The following is a 22673-nucleotide window of genomic DNA, read 5'->3' as shown; positions in this document are numbered from 1 at the left end:
ACTTGCTCCAGCTGAGCCCTGAGTGGAGGACAGGGTGGAAAGCTGCCAGTTGGACTAGCAGCTCTCAGTTCAGCTCCAAGGAGAGCTGGAGCAGCCTTGCTGGGAATATCCTTGCAGTTTGAGCCACTGGCCTAAAAGGCTCTATAACTCAGAGAGAGAATATTAACCTGTGGATAGAAAAGTCTGACAGCTTCTGACTCAGCATCTAAGTGACTTGGGATGGGAAGAGCTTGCAGGGGGCCTGGCAGGATGGATAAAGAAAACTAATTTGGAGGGGAAGTACATTGCAAGTAGCAAGATAGGACCAACTTTGTTTTCTTTTGCTTTTCCCCCTGGCTTTAGGCTGCAGAGAACAGCAGCTATTTAACATCCCTGTAGCTCTTCCTCACTTTCAGATGAGGAAAAAAAGGACCGATATTTTCTTTAGGAAACCAAAGATATGGCTACATTCAAAGTTTCTGAACTGAGTTGTATGGGAGATTTATACATGTTATTTGTGTCTGTATGTACTGAAAGCCTTGAGGCTCTTGTTGCAGAGATTTTTTTCAATACAGAGGATTTTTATCATTTTTTGCTTATTTTTCTGTTTTGTTCAAAGTACTAATTTAACTACTGTTTCTCCTACTCTTTGAGTGGTACAAACAAAATACTGGAAAGCATATTGGGTACCTGAGCAAATGCACTGAAGATCAGAATGCCTCCTTGTATTTACCAAAAGAATTGACATACCTAGTAAGATGCAAACCTGATCAATTTGGCTGATGCACTTCCATCCCTATCAAGCAGAGGTTTGTCTTGAATACCTTTCATTTAAAAATGAAAGATGCCTCCAGAGGCATGCTGCAGAAATGGATGGTGGAGCAAGCAGCTCTGGGACCCAGCTGCCTTTTTTCCTCTCCAGCTTCTCTTGTCTTGGACACTTGTAAGCAAGATTTGTGGCATTCAAGAGCTGGGAACAAGCCAGGTTTACCCTCCTGTGTGAGGGTGAGCTTGCTCAAGATGGGATCACTCACAGATGTATCCTTTGATGAAGTCACCAGTGGCTTGAGGTGGGTAGACCCCTCTTTAGCTTGGAGGTGATCCCTGAGCCTTGCAGCAGAGGCCCCACCAGCCAAACCAATGAAACGCTTTCAACTCCATTGATTAAAACCACAATAAATGAGCATTTACTTGTGATTGCTATGAGAGTTGCAGTACCTCTGCCCATGAGATTTTAATGGATTTTTTTTGTGTTCCTAAGTTAATCAGCCTCCTTGAGATAGGTATCTTTTCTCTTGACACCTATCCGTGTGTCCTAGACCTGGCACAGTAGGATTTGAACTGTTGACACTGCTTAATGCAGAGATATAAATTGCTATTGCATTGCCTTCACCACGGTGCATGGTCCATGTCAATTGTCTCTCTCAAAGGCAGACATTTCTGAAGCAATCTTTCTCACATTACAATTTTGCCTTCAGTGGGGAAAATTACTTTTCTGCAATGAAAAACATGATTTCTTCCCTAATCTCTGACTAAAGATCAGTGAACTTTTGAAAGATACCTTTCTGGTGTCTATAATGAAATTATTAATTTTCTTGATTTGCATGGATGGCAGATATCAGTCAATTCCAGGCCTTTAGTGTTGTGGTACAAACCTGTGCTGCCTGTGTTTAAGGAACAATTATTCATTTGCAGGAGCTGTACCGGGCAGTTACCCTCTGTGAACTGGCCTACAGACATGGGTTGTGTGCAGTCCAAGTGCATCAGCAGGATAGGTGTGCAAAAATTGTTCCATTTTATGATGGACATATCTCACAAAGGTTTGATGGTGGGAGACAATTTTCTATTGTTTAGCTTCACTGGTTTCTAATGAAGCATGCTGCTAAGCTCTTCTGCTCCACTAGCTTGGGGTGTTGGTTGCTGAAGTGCCAGCTTTCCAAAATTACCCAAATGTAACAAGTGTTTGACTCTTAAAAAAATACAAAAGAAATCTTCTGGCAAAAGAATATATATCTTTCTGCTTCTGGAAAGATTCTCCTGCAGGTAGCCTTGATTCTGAACATGACTACAGTTTGTTGTATTTGAGGAGAAAATAGGTGTCAGTCAACTTTTTTTGTCTTTTTCACATGCTTTGGAGTAGCCTGTAAATGGTATGCTGAAAAACAAGCTGTTGTCCAAGCTCTGTGTTGATATGGCAGGCCTGGAAAACAGTCTTAGGATAGTTGTTTTAAGGCTTCTGTAGATCATTACCAGACCCTGAAGTAAACTCTAGCACTGAAGGAAAAGTTGGCTTTAGGTTATTTGTGCTGGTCTTGTAAGCTGCTTTTGGCTGAGCTGTTTGAGGAAGAAGCTGAAAATGGAAGCTCCTAAGAATCTGATGGGTGTTATGAGAAAAGTTAATCACCAAGAGGTGAGGAGTGCAGTGATGTGGTGCTGATCAGCGTGGGTAGGAAGCAACACCATGCTGGGAGCAGGTGTCAGAAACAGCTTTGGTGAATGAAGTGGGCAGAGCCCTGCAATCACAGCAGGGCTGAGGCAGGAGCTGAGCATCTCCTCTCAGCACCCTGCTCCCAGGCAGGAGGCTCTGCCACATCCACAGCACACTGTGAGGTTTCCTTCTCACATAACTGGGAACTGGCTCTGTGGGCACTAGATAAGGACTTAGCTTAAAAAAAACCAAAAGCAACAAAATAAGCTGAAAAGTACTGTGGTATTGCTACGGTAAAAAACATCTAGAAATGTGGGCAGATCTCTGTATTAACTGTAGGCTTAGGTTTTATACCCTGTGCCCTGGTGGTTGCATATGCAATCAGAGACAGAAATGTGCTGTAAAGGGAAACTTCAGCAGGTTTATGATACCTTGGGATCTTTCCAAAAATGAGACCTACTACTCCCTCTGCTTGAGACAGGCTAGGAGTAGCTGCAGGCTGTTGGTGTGTGTCTGTCACTGCCTGTTCACTACCCATCCAGGCAATGAGAGACGAGCAGCCAAATGCATTCTGGAGAACTGGGATATCCTGCAGTTTGAGTTTAAGAATAGCTTGGGTCTTTTGTCAGACATTTGGAGGGCTTATACCAGTTGAAGGAAACTGGTATAATTTGCTGCTTCCAGCAGCACATTCAATGGCAGGCCTGGGAGAAGGCAAAGGGAGTTCAGCTTCTTCCCTGATGTGGTGCTTATTTTTGTGTGCAGTAGTTCTTGGTTTTGCTGTGTTTTCATTCTTGTTTTCCATTTTTCTACTGTTTTGGGCAATGTTAAAATCCTACAAGAGGGAAGGTACCAGTAGCAGAGCACACTGAGTTTCTGGCAGAGAGGGAGCAGGTCCTTCCACAGCATGGCTATGGCATGGGGTTTCTTGGTAGCTTGGACAGTCATTTTCCTCTCCACAAGCATCCTCTAGAAAGTACTGCAGGACTGGGCAATAGATAAGGAGAAGGGAAGGAACTTCCAGAATGGCAATTACAGAGGTGTAGGGGACCCTGCTATAATTACAGTTGATGTTAGAAGAGGATGTTAGAGATCAGAAGAGGTAAAGACCTGTCCTGAGATGGCCTGGCTTTGAAGAGGAGAAAAGACCTCCAAATGACAATGAGGGAACTGGACCATCTCTCTTGCAAGGAAACACTGAGAGAGCTGGGCCTACTTAACCTCTAGAAGAGATGACTGAGAGGAGACCTTTTCAGTCTTGAAGGAAGAGTGTCAGAGGGTGGAGCCAGGCTCTGCTCCATGGTGCTGAGCAGTAGGACAAGAGGCAATGGGCAGGAAATGATGCACCTAAACGTGAGAAGGAACTTCTGTCCTCTGTGGGTGATCATCTACATGGGACAGATTGCTCAGAGAGGTTGTGGAGTCTTCCTCACTGGAGATATTCAAGAATGATTTGGACACAATGCTGTGCCATGTGCTCTAGGATCACCTTGCTTGAGCAGGGAGGTTGGACCAGATCACAGACTTCACTGTGATCCCTTCCAACTTCACCCATTCTGTGATTCTGTTAAAATGCTGCCTCCTAAAAAAGAAAAGTCTTTTTTCCTGCATCCCTTCCTAAGGATGATCCTGACAGGATCCTAGCATATGTGAAGGAAGCTGCCTCTTGGAATGCAGAGACTTCTCTGGCTTAGTGCTGCTCTGGCTCCCCTTGGGACCAAGTTGCAGGCCTGACTGTGATTTCAGACTTCAAATTTTTTAAAGCTATGGTGTGTGAGATATCAGTGGGGCCTTGATCTGGACACTTTTGGCACACCACTTGTTTCTGATGTATTTTGCACATGATTGCAGGGAAGCAGAGGAAGAACTCCAGAGAGTTCAGTCTCCTGCATGAGTGCACGTTAGCATGTGATTATGTGCAGTCATGCCAGTTAAAACTTTTAGTGGACATGCATGATAGAAATAGCTTTGTATTGACACTTACAATTCAGGATTGCCTTTTTTGTTGAGTACCTAACCCTACAACCTTAAATATGCGTTTTTTGTTTTGGCCTGGGGAGGAAGGGAAAGAGAGAGAGCTGTAAGCTGTATGAGTGACAGCTGTATAAAGACCTGTATATATTGACAGATCATGAAGAGTCCTTCATCAGTACATGTTTCTTAAATATCTTAATTAGGGAGAAAGGTTGAAGAGTGCTGTCCTGGCAGTTGGCTGGATTGTGTGCTGTGAATGCTACTGGGCATGAGAGCTAATGTTCACATTGTGGTTGCAGGGACCTCACTGGCAGCTGCCTTTGTGCTAATCAAAAATAAGATTTGAACAGTTCTGTCTGTTTTGTTCAGTACAAGGTGCTCGGCTGAAGAGTGTTGCTCTTTATTGGCATTTGGGTGTGTTGCTGGTCTGGCTGCCTTCAGCACTGGCGGAGAAGCTGCCTGGAATGGGGCATGAAGATGAGTACACTGCTTGTGTGCCATTGGTCCATGGTCAGACTCATACAGAACACTTTTTACATTCAACCAGCTAAGGAAAGAAGTGCTTATTCTGGACTGTAATGCAGAATTACAAGCTAATTTCTCTGTCTCATTAAACTTTTATAATCTAGGGACAGGCCTCCTGCCCCTGTATCTATAACAGTCCTTTCAAGTTTTTGTGGGTTTTCAGGGTTTGGAGGGTTTCTAGAGTTGATTTTGTGATATCTTTGATGCTTGCAACCACAGTTCTGCTTTTGGTTTTATGCCTTTTTTTTTTTTTTTTTTTAATCTACTTTGAACAAACCTCTCAGCACATTTCCTTTGTTTATATTTGTTCATTGCCCGTGTCCTTTTGTGGAGCCAGAAATGTTGAAACCCAACAAGAGCAAGCCAGAAATGTGAAGAATGTCTCAACTATTTTTTCTGTTTGGGAGAAAAAGCTGTTTTACAGGCTCCATACCTCGAGCAAGCTGTTTTGCTTTTAATCTTCACATCACCACCACAACTTCCAGCTAGAAATTTATACATTATTTGTCTTCTGGGTAATGAAGGCCATTCACAACATAGTTAAAATGGTTTCTAAACAAGACCATTTTCCAGAGCAAATGAAGACTTGTAAGAAAGGGAGCCTTAGTGTGCTAAACAGTTTAATTTTTCTAAAATTCAGAAAGATAGCAGGAAATTGGGTCCTCTGTGCGTACTCTGCATGTGTTTTTCTCCCTGTATGTATTTTTGTTGTGGCTGCAATTCTGCTGATGTCACTGACAATTTTACCACTGAATTTAACTAGCAATTTACAATCACTGGGACCTTTACATTGTGTTTTTCTGAAGACAAACAAAGCCTATGTGCTTCATGCAGCTTTGTGTGGAGAGGACAAAGCAGGACTCACCAAGCAGTGTTCATCCTCATGAGCAAACCTGTGGGTTTCATGGAGCTGTGACAGGACTGGACGTGTCTACGTTTATTTTTCATTCATATTTAGGAAGGCTGCTGAAGGCCTGGGCAAGGTTCTTTGGCCGGCGGCTTTTTGGAGCTGTTGTCTCTGGTGAAAGAGGTCTTTGTGGTGGAAAATGTACCTGCCCAGTGCTCCTTTAGCCATGGGAGGTGAGTGAGGCTGTTGTGTTGCCCAGGGTTGTGAGTGAAGATCACTCAATCCTACTGGTTATACTCAGATGTCATATTTTGGAAGAAGAGAATTTTTAAAAAGTATCTGATCTTGAGAAGGGAAAACTGTCTTCTTGATAGTATTGGTTATACTCACACAACACCCTTGAGAAGACAAAGGTTAGGATCACTGACCCAGGTATAAGAAACAGACACCCACATTTCCTGCTGTGACCCATACTTGAAATTTGAAAAATGAAATCTTGCTCAGAGTGGAAACTGCTGAGCTGATGACTGGGTGAGCTGGGTGGCCAGAAGAGGAGTCTGGTATGTCAGGAGTGCAGTTTTTGGGTGAGAGGGAAGTGGGACTTGGTTGCATGACTATGAGCTTTTTAAAAATGGAATTTGGGCAAAATTTCCTTAGCTGAATATGTGGAGAAAAATGCCAGACATACCTTTTCATGAATGAACTCAAAACCAGCAGCCCCCCAAATCTGCTTGATCGTATTTATGGTTAAGCCAGGTCAGAAGAAACTGCTATAGCCCAAGGTTTCTGTAGTGGTGTTATTGCTGACCGCAAAACATTCAAACATTACTTGATTTGAAAATCAAGTTCTGTTTCTTTACCTCCTTGGTTTTGAATTTCTAGATATTCACCTTTTTCTTTTTTGCAACTTTGACAGCAAAAATTTTTCCTATCCGTAGAAAAACTGTGCGTTGTCCTAACAACATAACCTGGGAGCTGTATCTTTACAAGATGTTCTTACAATACAGGACTTTGAGCATTGTGTGTGCAGAATCAGATGATACCCTTTGTATTGGACAGGGATTGATTGAGTAATGGATTTTAAAGATCATCACTATCACTGACACTGTTTTGCTGCAGTTTGCACCTGCAGAATGAGACAAGGGGCTGCAGCATTTTGTGCATGGGTGGAGCTGTATTTCTGTGAGCAGTGGTTGTGGCAATACCTGTCCTAAGTGTATTTTTGTGATGCCTCTGTGGTTCTGCTCTTCCTTATGTGCCCAGCTCTTTCCTGGTTGACAGTGACTAAATGGCAGAGCTGAGGGGCTGTTGAGGGGGCCTCTATTATTAGTGTGATTGAAGTCTAGAATGACAGAGGCCAGCGTAGCATAACACAGGTGTTTTTCATATTTGACAGGCATACATGAGCCCATTGCACAATTCTTCATTGGTATGCATGCTTGATTAAATTTGCTCTTGGGATGGTGAAGTTAATGCCTTTGCAAATGGAGACCCAAACAGAAGCAGAGTGCAGCTCTGAGGGTTTTGTCAGTTCACATGGATTGCTAAATCCTGGAATTGGAGCAATGCAGTAACTGAAAAATGAATCAATTAAAATGGAATATGATTTGGCTCCTAAACAAAATGGCAATGGCCCGATAGTCTCAAATCTTCATGGACGAATAGGCAGTGAGTTTTTCCACTATTAGAAAACAATGTTGCGTGCTGCAGGGCTGAATGTCTAGCAGAGAAGATGTCTGAGTGAAGAAGATCTTATACAATGGGACTCATTTTTGTAATAAATCATGGATGTATATGCACCATCGCTATTGTCACTACAGAAGGAATGTCTGTACAGCCTTTGGGAGTAGATCTCATAGCTTCCAAAATACAAGTTTATATTGTGAGCTGAAGGTCATTCTTGAAATTCTCTAAGAAACCAGGTCATGATTCAGCAGTGACATGAGGAGCTATATTAAGTCACTCTGCTAAATGTCACTTTGGTTGTTGGTTTACAGACAATTTGCATTTTCGTATTGGGCCTGACTCCCAAACAATATGTCCTGCCTAAAGCCTTTCTCTGTGATGCTCAAAAGCTAATGTGAGGAGGAGCTGTGTGGAGCGTTTTGGCAAATTACTTGACTGTCAAGGTCAGATCCTGTTCAGGTGTTATCTCCTGGGAAGATCAGGTCCATGCAGGCTCTGGGGCCTCGGGCCAGCCTCCAGAAGCAGCATGGGCCCAGCTGGCACAAAGGCAGGAAGGAGTGTGGCTCCTGGGGCCAGGCTGCCACCCGGCTCCATCTGCAGGATGTGCAGTGCTTCTTACCTGCCTGGTGCAGCTACCTGTGAGAGGTGTGACAGGGTCAGTCTGGTGATTAACATGGGGAGAGGGGAGAGAGTTGGTGCAGAATTTAAAATCATGACTGTTTGAACAAGACCTGCTAACAAAAACACATTAGAGAAAAATCTTTCCTTGTTGGAAGACGGGGAGAAATTCCCACCTCCTGCTGTGGGGCTGGCTTTGTCCCTTTTCAGGGTGTGAAATGTCCTAAGGTGTCCCTTTGTCTTTCTGGCTCAGCTGCGCATGTGTACAGTATTTCTGTGGAGTGAGAATGCTGGCTAGTTGCAAAACTGCACTATTTTATCCTTAATTTTCTAATCTCAATTTAAAGCTCTTGAGGATGAATTATTAAAAAGGTACTTCAGCTTCCTTTCTCTAGCCTTAGCAAAAAGCCCTTACAGTGTGATCTTGAAGGCAAAGAAATTGAGCTGCAAGCTTAACATAATTAAATACTTTAATACTTTGTGTGAGTGGTGCCCACTTCTCAGTGCCAGCTGACCTCTGCTCATCTCTTAGGTAACCAGCTCACTGCTTACTATGTTAGCAGCTTATGAGGCCTAAAGTTGCCTTCTCCTTTTCTGTGAAAATATGTGTGGTGGCATCTGTCACTCCAGACAGTTGTGATTCACTGGGAGGAAAGGACTGAATGTAGGTCACTCGAGTTCAAAGGAAATAAATTAGTACATCAGCAGGCAGGCACATACACAGGTTGTGCCTGTGCAGACAGCGTAGGTGGGGGAGTGGGCAGACAGAGATGCAGTTTATGTGACTGATGATTTATGAAGACATGGACCACCCTCATTTGAACTGTCTTGTTGGCTTTTTGGCTGTTACCAGGTGGCCATGGGGGCATTATCTTGATACAGAGTGCCATATGTCAGTCTGCCTTGATAGAGGTGCTATAAATCAGGGTTCAGGTAACACCCAAGTGGCCACAGAGTATCTAACAGTTAGAAGACAAATAGCAGAATATTGTTCCTTTTTCTTTGTTTTCCTAGTTCTGAATCACCGGGAAACCAGAGGCATTCATTGCATATTTAGATGTCTATGAAGACAGGGATATTTTTTTAAAAGAAAAAATATTTATTCACACAGCACCTTTATTACTCTGAAGGACCTCAAAACACACTTTTAAAGATTGTGTAGGTATGACCTTTAACAGAGCAGTATTCCTACATACAGTAAGTAACCTGGATGGCTTTTGCTGAGTAGATTTCCTGTGTGATACTAAACAGATGTCTGAATGCAGACAGCTTCATGTGACCATCTTCTCAGTGCAAAACCTTCATACCCAGAGGCATCCCAGCTACCTGCTGGGATCTCTTTCTGACACTGCTGCTGCTTTGGTGTGGGTGCCAGCATGAACAGCCTAGTCCCTTAAGTATTCAAAGAATGTGCTGTCCTGTCTGTCTTCTCCCTGACACCAGATGTTGTCATGGATATTTGCAGATACAGGGAAATGTGCTTTGAAACAAAAGTGCAGTTTCAAGGAACAGCAACTCTACAGACCTCACATTCCCCACTTGTGCTGGTAGTCAGCAATTCCGAAAACCATCCACTCACTATTTCTCATGGGGTTTTCCACATTGTTTTTCTCCTGGGGTGGAATACAACAGCATAAAGGTTCCTATGAGCAAAAGTGGCAGTGTTGATGTCAAGCAAAGTTTGCTGAATAGGGAACAAATGGCATTTATTCCAGGCTATGAGATAAAGAGTGAACAAACATAGAAGCCAGATGTATGTGAGTCTGGACATGTGGGTGTTTTTTATACAAAATCAATGTATGTAAATATAAATATATTAAACCAAAAATTACATTGTACATTTTCATAATAGACACTTGTGTGCATTAGACATCAAACGGAGGGAAGAAATGCACCTTGGCAACTGCATTACCTCATCTGGGGTCTGAATTTCTGTGGTTCTGAGCAGTGTCATTTCCTCCAAGCTGTTTGGAAGACAGTGCCCTTAGGCATATATCTTTGAAGCCCTATTTGATTCCATTGCTTTGCTTTATTCAACACTCCTGAAAACAAAAGACCAGAAGGTTACCTTAGGATATCATGTCCCCTCCCTCCAGTTATGGGCAATATCTTCCTGCATCTGGGCCACTGGGCCGGAACACTGTTTAGTGTCTAATCCTTGTTAACTGCTGAAAGTCTCTTCAGAATTGAACAGCTGGGTCAAAGATGGACACACTTGGTAGAAGTCATCTCCTTATTCTATGTTATATCTATATATACCATATCTGCCTTGGCCAGCAGCAAAGCTGGATACAGTAGTATTGTGCACATGAGAGGTCGTATAATAAATTCCAGCTTCTCAGGTTATTATTCTACAAAGAATATATATCATGACTGTATTGAGAGGGAATCCAAATTAGCAGGATTTATGAATTGATTGTTAATCTAGGTGGACATGGAGAGAGGTTAGCTGGTGTGGAAGCCAGTCACTGCATGTGGAAGTAACTTCTTTGTACACAGTGTGGTGCTGAGCTCGTGTAACCAGCACAGCAGCAAGTATCCCTTGCTCTTTGGGCTGCTGTTTGCAAAATGAGTGACACTGATGCGTGCTGTAGTGCTGGCACTTGTCCACACTGTGTTACTTTTGGCTGTCCTCCTGTTGTCAACCCGTGCTGCATTGCATGTCCTTGAGATGTGGGCAAAGTGATCCAGCCGTGCTTCCTGGAAGCGCCTCTTCCCTCCTGTAGACAAGGACATGCAGGCCCTGGATGAAGTATTGCAGGAAGGATGCCTCTCCACAGAGACTCTAAAGAGATGGCTAAGTAGGATCATTAGGAGAGGCCATGCGGCTGCCTTGGAAGCAAGACTGCGAGTACTTACACATGAAAGCAAGGAGCTGGGAGTGTGGCGAGACAGACACCACCCTTCTGTGTGCTGAGGAGTTGGATGAGGGAATCAGAGAACCACTGCTCATGATAGAAGCAGTAATTTAATTACTCAAGGGTTTTTTTTGCTGCTCCCCCTGTAAACTTCCCACACAGTTTTGCTCTCTTGTGTTGCTTTCTTCCCTTAAACTGTCCAAAAGACCAGCTGACAAACCACAGCGAGTCTCCTTGAAGGTTGGTGACCAAACCTTGTCCATCAACACACTGTTGTGATCTGTAAGTCAGCAACACCCTCTTTCTAAATTCTTGACACTAACAGCCCATGTCTGCTTGTGGCAGACATCATAGTAGCCTGTGATGTTCACCTAATCCATGCTGTAGCCAATAACATGGAATACATTGTGTGATCTTCTGTATCTCTTAGAGGAGGGTCTGAATGTGGCATCGAAAATTGCTGGTTGTGGGGAGACTGTTGCTATGGAAACCAAACGCAGAAATGTAGTTGTTTCTGCTATCTTGTACAGAATGCCCACCTTTGTGGGTCAGGTTCTTGAGGACACTTTCCTTGTCAACAACTCGGTGTCTGGCAAAACTGAGGGAAGAAAAGAAGAACAAAATAGAAAATATTTGGTGGAATGGAATGACTTTCTAGTCATGAGGCAGGCACAGAGAGACAAGGCTTCTCAGGGCAAAACCAGAAGAGAGTTGAGATGCAAGTCTTGCAGAGCTGACAGAGAATTGCTGCTGCATGCACAGAAGGCAATAAATGCCCAGAGACTATGGAAAAGAACAGGGAGGTAGAGAGGCGCTTTGAGCAAGCATTAGTACTGGAAAGCAAACCCCAGCAGACAACCTCTGTTTCTCACTTTCACCATCCCGTGGCAGCTACAGCTTGGTCACAGGGCCTGGAGAATCCCTGTGAGCTGGTGACCATGGGCTCTTCTCAGGGGGCATTGTAAATGCCAGCCTCTGCTGGGCATCCACTGCTGGTCTCCAGCTTGGAACTGGCAGCACGCCTCACGACTGCCCAGTGTTAATGGCAGTAGAAATTCTTTTGTGACCAGCTAGGTGCCATGGGAGCTGATCAAGTTGCTTTACTCTTTCCATTGCGTTACTCCAGTTTGTGCAAGCTACAAATGAAACATTCAAATTGGTCTCTGGGCTCTGCTGTCAGCACTTGCACTTCTCAAATAACGGTGATGGTTCTATTTAACTGTGGTAATTTTTATTAAAATTTCATAGTAGAAGTTCCATAAGTGCTTGGTTCCCAAACCACATTTAAAATGCTTTACACAGTTTAACAAAGCATGAATAAAATAGGCCCTGTGCTGTCAGGCACAGGCTTTTGTCTCTGAGGACTAGGAACACTTTTTTGGAGAAGTGTACAGATTTTTCATGAGACATAACACTGGGATTCCTAGTGTGAACTGGAAATGCAACACCCTCTAAAGCAAATGCTTTTGGCAACAGGCATTTAGCTCACATGATCTTGCAGGATCAGCCCATAGAGAGTAGCTTGCTCCCTTAGAATTTTTTGGGAGTTGCTGCCGCTCTCAGTCCTGCCCTCTGATGTGTGCCAGTCATAGCCCATCCATGTGCAGCGTGTGGGTAACAGAGCTGAGCAGCACCTGTCTCTGTAGCATCCCCAGGCACTGCTCTGCTTCCCAGCATCTCACTGCTGGTGATTGTGCTGTGCTGGGTTGTTCTCTCTGGGACTTTTCTTCAGGTCACTGGGGCAGAGTGTGGAGCATGTAGGGTGAGCCTACAGAGAAATGTCACACCATGCAGGCCCCAACACCACCAGTGGAGTTTGCAGAGGTGAACTGGCTTTTAACTTTGTTCTGAGGGATGAGGATTTGCACAGCCAGCAAGTTTGCATCTGAATAAGATGGGTTGAAATTGTCATTAAACCAGTTCAGAGGAGAAAAATCTGCTGGGGGGTAGTTGGACATGCAGAACTTGTTGGGAGGGAGGTGCTGGTAGGGCTGGGGGTCATGGCAGTGAAAGTGTGTGAGGCTGCGGCAGGGGGGTAAATTGAAGGAGGGGGTCTCAAGAGGGAAGAAGGTTTGGTGAAGTTGTTACTTCCTGACTTGCTTTGTGTCCATATTGGTCAACTAGACCTTTTTGGTCAGTTAGGTCTTCCATGGAAAAACATGTAGTGGGGATGGCTTGGAATTGCTGCTTTTCAGTTCTGGGGTTTGACAGCTGAGGCAATTGTGAAAATGAGCTTAAAACAAAGGAGAAGCGTGGCACCCCCTTCTCCATTTGTTGTACCGGCACTAAACGCTTGTAAAAGTGCAAGAGCTGGAAAGTGTATGTCCTGTCACATAAAACTGCTGCTGGACTTGTTTCACAGTAACTGTAAAATGATTAATTGCACTTACCTTTGAGAGTTTTACATACCTTACTCTAATTAAGTAGTGATTCCTCATGACCCCTGGAGTATGGTTATTAATTTTGAATTTGGCCAATCCTTCTGTTAAAAAGATACACCTTGGGACCCTGAATTCCGTAGCTCTGGTTTTAGTGGCTGTTAGCACAATGGTTAGCAGCTGGTGTGCCTGTGTCTGATGGCAATCTATGACAATGCACAGAGATGAATGGCACTGTCTCTATTATAGTCTTGCTGTTTCGCAAGGAATCAGGCCTAAAGGAATATCCCTGTGTTAGTTATGAAATGAGGCTCTCAAGTTTTCATAGATATGCATGGCATTAATTCCTTTACCTGAATCCCTCACTTACAAAGTTAATTTTGCTTTTTAAATAGTTTCTGGTCTCTTGAACCATGTCAAAACACAAATCAGAACATCCTTTCAACAGCAAAAGAGCCTTTGAGTCCATTCTGTCCCTGAAAGGGAAAAGTATATATGAAAATGAGAAATAGTGAAATAAGATTAGAAGGTTTGTAGTACTTCCTGAAATTTTCATATGTGAATTTTTTTGGAGGTCTCAGCAATGTTTGGGACAAAACTTAATATGTGCAAACTGTTTGCTAATCCCTAGTCTAGACACTCACATTTTCAGTGCCTATTCATCTTTATTTCTGCTTTAATTGAGCTTTTTTTTTTTTTTTTTTAATGTATTAGAGAGCAGCAGTCCTAAGGAGCTGGGCTTTTCTACTGGGCTCTTCTGCTCCTGTAACTCGCACTTCCAGCCCCAAGCATGGGGATACAGTTGTGTAACTATATCAAGGACCTAGGGATGGGAACTGTCCTGTTGGTATGGTAAAAGTCTTGACTCTGCACTCAGCTGTACATAATGTCCCTTGAATACACTAAAGCTAATATCTGCTTATATTGACTTCTTCCTGAAGTGAGAGGTGTTAAGGTGAGGAGAAGGAAAGAAGAAGGTAGATATTAGTCTGCCCTTCTGGTAGGGTTTGGCAGGGTTTCATAGAGAACCTGTACTGTTCCTGTCAAGTATCATTTGACTTCACAGTAATAAATGTCCTGTACTGCAGCATCTATGTTCTAGGAATATAATCTGATAAAGCAAGTCAGTCCTTAAAGATAAGCTTTATATTCACTTTGTCAGGCTAGTTCATAGCTATCTAGGCTCCACTCAGAATTGTGTTTGCTCTGCCTTTTTAGGCTGACTTTTCTGTCATGTGGTTTGTAATGAGCGATGATGTCTAGGGCTTTTCTGAGGAGTTGCTACCATGCTGTCCCTGCTATGTTTTGTGTCAGCACATACCTGGTGAACTGTAAAGGTCTGTAGGGCCCTTATTGAATTGCGTTTACTGTTTTCAGACATATTTTCTATGTGTTGAGATAATTTTCAATTCTAAGCCTGTTACCAATGTGTCTGGCATTTTTGCTGGATTTCCTGTGGATTTGACAAACTTACTGTGCCTGAATCCAAGGTATTTATGAAAGTACTGAATAGTGCTGGATCCAGAACAAACCCTCAAGACCTGCTCTTACCCCTCTGCTCTGACAGTGAACAGTTAATAATTATGCTCCACCAGTAGCTTTCCAACTAGTTTCACCCATTCTGCAGTAGTTTCGCCCAGACTATTACTTTTCTAGCTTGCTAATGACAACATCTTAACAGCTCCTACCAAAAACATCATCAAAGTCATGGTGTATCTGTCTCCTGCTTTTCCATACCCTTGAGCCTGATTACTCCATCACAGAAGAAAATTAGATTGGTCTGATATGACTCGGTCTTGACAAATCTCAGCTCCTATTTATTACCTTGTGATCTTCTTGGTGCTCATAGATGGATGTTTGGTTACTTGTTGATTATTTATCGATTAGCTGCCTTTCTGGAAGCTGAAGCCAGGCCCTCCTAGCTGTCATCCTCTGAATCCTCCCTTTTCCCCTGTTTGAGGAGAGCACAAAGAGATACTGCCTGAGATAAAACTGCAAGTGAGACTTAACTCTTAACTGGCAATCATTTCCTAGTGCTCTTTTACCACTTTTTGATATATAAGTAATGTAAGAACTATAGTATGAAGAAGAATTACCCCTGAAAGTTCAAGTATATCATGGCTTTTAGGGCAATAAAGGGCCTTCCTGTCCCTGCCCGCTCCCTGGGACTCTCCCCTCCCTGCCTGTGGCCAGGACCCCAGGGTCTCACAGCCCCAGTGATGCTGCAGCAGGGCTGGTCTCCAACTCCCAATAGCCTCGCCCTGCCCAGCCATGGGCCCTGCCAAGGTGGGCCCTCATCCTGTCCTTCCCAGAGAGGGGCCAGACTCCCAGGGATGGGGCTGTCCTGGTGCCCCTGCCCTGGTGCCCACTTCTGGCTGGGGCATAGGATGGTCTCAGCTGCCAGACCCTATGTCCCACTATAGGGACCCCCAGCCCCAACTGGGAAAAATGTCTCCTGAAGATATGTTGTCATTTCCAGCATTTTCTAGTATGTTCCTGACAACATAAACCAAAAACAGCTGTTGCTTTTACGGGACTTGGAGGGGCAAGAGATATGTATCTAAGGGCAAGCCAGTGATTGCAAAGTATTTAAAGGTGTGTGATAAGCTGGGCTTTTGCTTCAAATCAGCATTGTTTTCTAGGGCAAAAGGAAAACGAGAAGTGGAAGCTGAGTTAGACAAAACTCCTTGTATGATTTAAGGAAAGAAAAAAATTCAGTTTTTAGACGTATGAAAGTAATTATTTTCTCATCATACTGAAAATGCAAATTCAAGGAAGATTCTAGGCAGCAGGCTGTGCAACTAGCAATAAAAGTAGCCAAGATGTTCCTGTAATGCAGCACCATGCCCAGCTGATATGGTGGTGGCTGCAAGGGGCAGAGGGGATGGCAGCAGCATCCCTGGAGAAGGGGTGGCAGAGCAGGACATTCTCTGCCTGGAGAAGCGGAGCAGAGACAGACACACCCACTGGAGTGTGCCTACGTGTGTCCTGCACAGGGGCAGATCCATAGAACATTGGCTTGGTTGTGCAGTGGCTGAAGGAATTTCTCGGTGCTGAAAATAAAAGCTCTTTTTCTTTCCCCCATGAAAAGATATTTGCCTCATTCTTGTATGGTGAGAAAGGGAAATCTGAGCATCAGGCTAACTTTGGCTGTATTAGGCATAATTTTATGGGCCACTTTATTTTTTTTTCCTGACTTAATTCATCTTTTCTCCAAATGGAATAGTCCTAACCTCTAATTTCTCTTCATCTTCCAGTAGCTTTCCTTTCAGCTACAGGCTTGACAAAGCTTGTGCTCTGGCCATGGCTGCTGGGCTGTCACTGATTTCATATAACTGCTCACGATGGTTTCAGTTTTCTCTATCCCATTTACAGTGCACTCAATTTGCTACATTTCCCATCTCAGCAGACCGAGTGCAGGGTTTCATTTGAGCTGTCCGCAGGAATGCTCAGATCTGAAGCCTGAGTGGTCGTGGTTCATTTGAAATCCACCAATATACATGAGTAGTCCAATTAATTTTTTTCTAATGTTCATTGTCTTGCACTTCTTTATGCTGAATTTCGTTTGCCATTATCTTATCGGACTGTCTGGTTCTTCTAAGTCTGTCTGTACTGAAGGATAGCCCTTGTCAGAGAAAGTTGCTGAGATGAATGTTCTTCTAAGCACTAACCTGCTTAAGGAATTTGCTGTGGTGTTGGGTCTCTTGAATTCTTTCCCAGCCCACTAAGATGGCTCAACCAACATGCTGTGTGATACTGGGAACCATTCTCTGGTCTCTTGCCCTCTGTAACTCCTGAAAGGAGACCTTTAGCAGAGGGAGAAATGTGATCAAGCCTAGTATTAGGGAGCATCCAAGCTATTTTACATAAAAGGATCTCAAGATCTGGGGATTATCTAGTGCTTTGAATGAGATGAGTAGGTGCTGGTATCTGCCTCTTGCAGGAGTTTTAGGGAGCTCTAGCACTCCCTTGCAAGGCTGGCAGTATTTTGTCTTCATGATTTGGTCTATCAAACAGCTACCACAGACAACTTGTTCAACTACTTTTATTGTCTAAACAGTCTTGGTTGCTTTATAAGCAACTATTTTAGATTCTGTAGGTTGTTTCCAAACAGAATCACGTACCCAAGCGAGGGCCAGAGCTGCGCCTGTCCTCCCTCCTTATGACCCTAGTGAATGGTTTTCGGGTGCACTGACTCTGTGACCTAGGAAAGTTAGATGAAAATTGAGAGGAGAGGGACAGCCCTGGTCTTTTAACTCTTGTAGGGTACTGGGGCTAGTCATGGGCAGCTTTCAACTGTATCAAGGACATCTGTGAGACTGGGCCAGTCTGAGCAAGGCACAGCAGGGAACCTATTAAATCAGCTCCTTTCTGTTTGTATGCAGTAATGATTGTTGAAAGGCTGAAACTGCTTTTCCTCAAAATGCAGTGTCTCAGCCACCTTGGCTGAGACTGCTCTCAGACATTCATTGCCTGGAAGGGTTTCCAAATGCCTGCAGTCTCACACATTCTCTGTAACAGGTGCTAAAGGGAATTTGGCTCTGCCTGTGCTATCAGGAATAGCAGCTTTCATCCCAAGCTCAGTCAGTAAGGATAGTAAAGGCTGCAATTTTCCTCAGAGATGGCAGATTTAACATCCTGTCTGTGGGGACTCCTGCTTTCCTTTCCAAGCTCTTGCCTGTTCTGCCTTCCCCTACACCTGAGCAACTTCCAGATGCGTGGCAATGTCTGAACTTATTACCTCTGTCTAAACATGGGCCAGCTGCTCTCCCTGATGCTCTGATGCTTGTCTCTGCTCTAGATGACAAGGGCTCCCCCAGCAGAGAAGAGCAGCCGGCGGGCTTTTGACGAGAAGGCTTACTTGTCCTCCAAGGTGCTGAAGGCTGGAGAAGACCCCTACCGCCAGCACGCTTTTAACCAGCTGGAGAGTGACAAACTCAGCAGCGACCGGCCCATCCGGGACACCAGGCACTACAGGTACCCTGCAGCCCTGCTCCGAGCCGTGGCTGCTGCTTGGTGCAGGGAGTCCACTGCTCTCCACTGTTGGTCTGTCATGTTGACAAAGCATGTTTTGGGGTTTTTTTGCCAGCTATGGTCCACTGTTTCACTAATTTTCATGGTTCATCTAGAAAGGTCTCAAATGCTTGGAGAACGTTGACAAATTCAGTCCACATTTTGAGACTTTTCTAACATCTGTTTTTCCAGGTCCAAGCATCATCTTGTTTTAGCACAGCCCCTCCACTGCAGCTCAGATTGCTCATTGGACAGTTGTGTTTTGCCCAGCTGCCTGCATACTCATGGCTTGCCCCGGCATCCTTCTGTCCTGGCTGCATAGTACACCTTTATTGCAGCCGTGCTTTACTCTAGAGTTCCTCACCTGCTGTGCCCTGGCTGTCGGAAGCTGGCTTGGTGCTTCTTTCCACCCTGAACATCACTGGGTGAGGGCTCCTGGGGTAGGAATGAAACTAACATGCAAGTACAGTGTTCCATGGCTTGTCATTCTGTCCTTGTTTCACTGAGGACAGTATTTATTCTGTTGAAAAATATTGTCCTTAAATTGCTAATAGTGCTTGGGGAACTATTTTGTAGTTTCTGGAGGACAAAAGGGTAATGCTTTAGTACAAAAAGATTCTTGAAAACTGTAGGTTTAATAGTAATAGGATAGTGTACAACAGTCTACTTCAGTCTACTTCTAGTTCTAGACTCTACTTAGAACTATGTATGGTTCTAGGTATGGTATGGTTGCAAAGCAACATTTCACAGCAGCTGGGAACAGGAAACCAGGCATCTCACTTGATTGAAATTGTGAAAGGGATGCCAGGAGATGTGGAGCTTTGTGAACCTGCCAGCATTGACAGCCCTCAGAGTGCTTTTTGAAGGCAAGCAGTCAGGACCATGGTTGTGGGATCCAAGTCTTGTGCTGCTATTCTCCAGCATAGTATTTGGGACTGGCTTCCTAGTGCCCCAGAGGCGATGCTGCCATGTTCTGTGTTGCTGACAAGTCTCCCTGCCATGCAGAATTGCTGTTTTCTGTTAATCTGATGTCATGTTCTGGCCTAAAACCAGCTCACTTCAAAGGTGAAATATTGTTTATTTTGATCTGTGATAGCAAGCAGAGCATGCTTTTTGTGAAGAGCCTCATCTATGCACTTCAGTCAGAAGAGCAAAATACATGTGATTCCCTGTAAATGTATAGCCATTTCAGACCCAGCTTTTCAAGGATTCCCTTGAGTAATGGAGAGTCCAAAGTACTATATAATCAGAACAAATAAACCTATTTCCATGTTTCTCCCCTTTACAGGGAGTAATTTGGGAATGAGCAATCTGAATTTAACTATCTTATGTTATAACAATATTGGAATAGTTGCTGGGATGGCAACTCGGGATGAGGACTTATTTCAGCTGATACAAGTTAGATTGTCAACCTGGCTCTTTGTTTAAGGAATGGGGGGAGTCTGTAGATCACTAACATATCAATTTTTCTTCAAGCACCCAAGCCAGAACATGGACATACTTGACTTCACATCCTACGAGCTCCTTCTGACTTAGCATGTATCTGCTTCTTTGATCCAAAGCAGAGACGGTCAGCTTTCAAGCCCAAACCTTGTCCTTGTTCTCTGTGATGTTGTAGTAATGCTGAAATATTGGGAAAACTTCCCCAAATAACACATACATCAGCCTCTGCTGCTTTTCCACTTCCTGATTCCTTAATGCACTACATCATGGAATTATTTTGAAACAATAATAAATATGGTCTGTCTCAGGTCTGTTCTCATGTTGTCCATTTTAGTCTTTATCAGGTTTCTCTATATGTCTGAAAATTTCTGTATGAAGCTGCTGTCCCCTTAATAAAACACTGCAATGAAAAAATCATAAAGCAGTAGGACTGAAAGTGATGATAAAACCAGTCATAGTTTAGCATTAGGCATAAAAGAATAGTAAGTAAATGTTGAAGTACAAGTAGTGGGTTTAAGTGAATTCTATTCCCTGTCTCCTGATGATTCCCTGTCTCCTGATGGAGATTCAGTCTATGTAAAGCCTTGAGTTGTTAGAAGTAGCTGTGGTTTTGCCATCAGACGGGAAATTAGAGCACACTGACTGCAGTTTGACATCACCTGGAAGTTAAGGCAGATGCTTTGGAGGAGCAGGTCAGCCCAAATCAGCCATGCTTAGCATCTGCCAGAATTGGATTCAGGGTTCACATCTGTGAGTTGTTCCCCTCACAGAAACTTTGTGTCTGAGTGTGAGAGTGTGTGTATGTACCTAACATTACAAGGTCAGATGAGAAGATAGAAGGAATTGCTCTTCATTGCCAAGAGGTCCATTAGTGTTGAGCCTCAGCAACTCCCCAACACAGATCACAGAACTAGCTGGTGTGTTCCTTTCTGTGAAGTTTGTGTCCAAAGAATTTGAAGTGCTTTATACAGCAATGCCTGGGTCTACCAGCTCATTGCATCCTTAGCATGTCCATGTCCTGTGCATGAATAAACAAGATGTTAAAATCCAGGGACTACAACTAAAACCCAGGTAATCCATGACTGAAACTTAGTTCACTTTAAAACCCACATGGCCTATTTAGCATGGAGTTTTTTGAGTTTGGGTATCTCAGCCTCCAAATATCGCTTTTCAATAGACACAGTTCTTTTTAAGCTTTGCTAGTCTTGGTGCAGCTCCACTGTGCTGGTTGAGCATATCGCTCTCTTTTTAGAAATTTCAGGTACACTGTTGCAATAGCTACTGCTAGGCAATGTTTGGCTTACACCTGTGCTGTCCTGTGCTGCAGGTGCACTTCTGTACGCTATGACACTGACTTGCCAGCCACCAGTCTCATCATCACCTTCCACAACGAGGCGCGATCCACCCTGCTGCGCACGGTGAAGAGGTGAGTTCAGCTGGGGTGCCGGGCCTCGGGGGTAGAGTCTGGGCTGCTCTGGGGGAAAATTAGGCATTTTGCAGCTGCTAGACAAGCAGGGTGGCTGCAGTTCCCCAAGTGATAGTGTTTTGCTCTCAAGATGGCCCACTAGGACTGGCCAGAGGCTTGCATTGGCATCATGGGTGTATCTTCAAATGCAGAGCATATCTGCAGTTAGCCATTGTATGGCTGCAATCGGGGGAATCATGAGCAGCAAGAAAGGATAGCTGTCCTGCATCCACAGGGGAAAACAGTCTCAAGTCTCAACCAAGTGTGAGTTTGGATTGGAAGAGTGAGGGGAATGCAAAGAGAATGCTGTGTTGCTCGGTGCGGTGACTGAGCCCTTGCTCAGGGTTCCTTGCTGGTAAACAGCTGCTGAACCTGATGGCCCATCAGGTGTACCCTGGGGATTTGCACACAGCTCCTGCTGAGCCTGCAGGACACTTGCTATCTTGTGCCAGTGTCTCCTTGTATCTGAGTAACAGCAGTGGCCAAATCTAGCCAAATAAATAGGTGGCATAGGGCCTGTCAGCAACCCCAAATAGATGGAGGCTTGCAGTCATCTGTACCACAAAGTGATGTTCCAGCTGCTCCTTCACTGCCCTCTTCCATCACTCCCAGAGAGGCTCTTTAACTTTTAGTTCCCACAGAAAAAAATGCCCTCTGACTTCTCTGACTTACTAAGTAATTTCTCAAAGGGTCTCTGAAGCCTTCAAGCAAGCCCAGGAACAGCCTTTGAGGCTGAAGGGAGAGTGAATTGTCTGTGTAGCAGTTTGAGCTGATGGTATCACTAACAGGAATGCATTATTCATCATTGCCACTTCTTCCCTTGACAGGTCCTGTGGACTTAAAGAAATGTGCTATGTGAATAAAGAACAGGCTTTTCCAAGTTGGCCTCATGTCTAGAAGGCTGGGTTTCTGCCACCAAGTTTGGTGCTGTTGTGTTTCCAGAGACCTGTATATATTGCATTGGCATGTTTTGTCTTTTTATTTCTATCATTTTCTTTTCATTTCAACCATACAATGAGTTCTGCAGAGTCACTGTCCAGAAAATGGGCAGACTTGTTTGGAATCATGGTGCTGCTAGGGCAGCTGGAGGAGATTTCTGCCATAGGTCAGACAGTAAATAGGTCCTGAGAAACCATGGTAGTATGTCCTACTTTTTCTTGTCCTGGAATGTGATATTACCAGTCTCAGATGTGGTCTCCTGCAATCGGAGCCTCCAACAAAGACCTTAAAAAATGGGTGACCCATCTATTTAGGTTGGTCCCTGCAGTGCTGCTGCCACTGGAGGACTGCTGTTGTGAGCAACTGGTTGCACTCTGCTGTGAATGGTGTAGTGGATGGAATTTCCTCACTGGCGCCTTCATTGCCAAATGGTCTACAGCCAGTGCACTCCTTCCTTAAATCACATCAGAATTGTCAATAATTTATCCCTGTTTCATGAGAGATCCTGAAGGCTGAGTTC

At 44.1% G+C, this 22673-nt stretch overlaps 1 protein-coding gene across 2 annotated transcripts in view; it reads left to right on the top strand.

Annotated features, from left to right (window-relative positions):
• GALNT16 (polypeptide N-acetylgalactosaminyltransferase 16) overlaps nt 1–22673 on the top strand; it is a 73416-nt gene that overhangs the window by 18809 nt on the left and 31934 nt on the right. For both annotated transcript variants that reach the window (XM_002200473.6, XM_072930093.1), the window contains exons 2-3: nt 18095–18270; nt 21077–21175. In XM_002200473.6, coding sequence (XP_002200509.5) covers nt 18095–18270; nt 21077–21175 — 275 coding nt within the window. The remainder of the gene's footprint in view (nt 1–18094; nt 18271–21076; nt 21176–22673) is intronic.

The sequence above is a fragment of the Taeniopygia guttata genome, chromosome 5 (assembly GCF_048771995.1).
Source record: "Taeniopygia guttata chromosome 5, bTaeGut7.mat, whole genome shotgun sequence".
In the NCBI taxonomy this organism is placed as follows: Eukaryota; Metazoa; Chordata; class Aves; order Passeriformes; family Estrildidae; genus Taeniopygia; species Taeniopygia guttata.
This window is presented reverse-complemented; position numbering and strand designations above follow the sequence as displayed.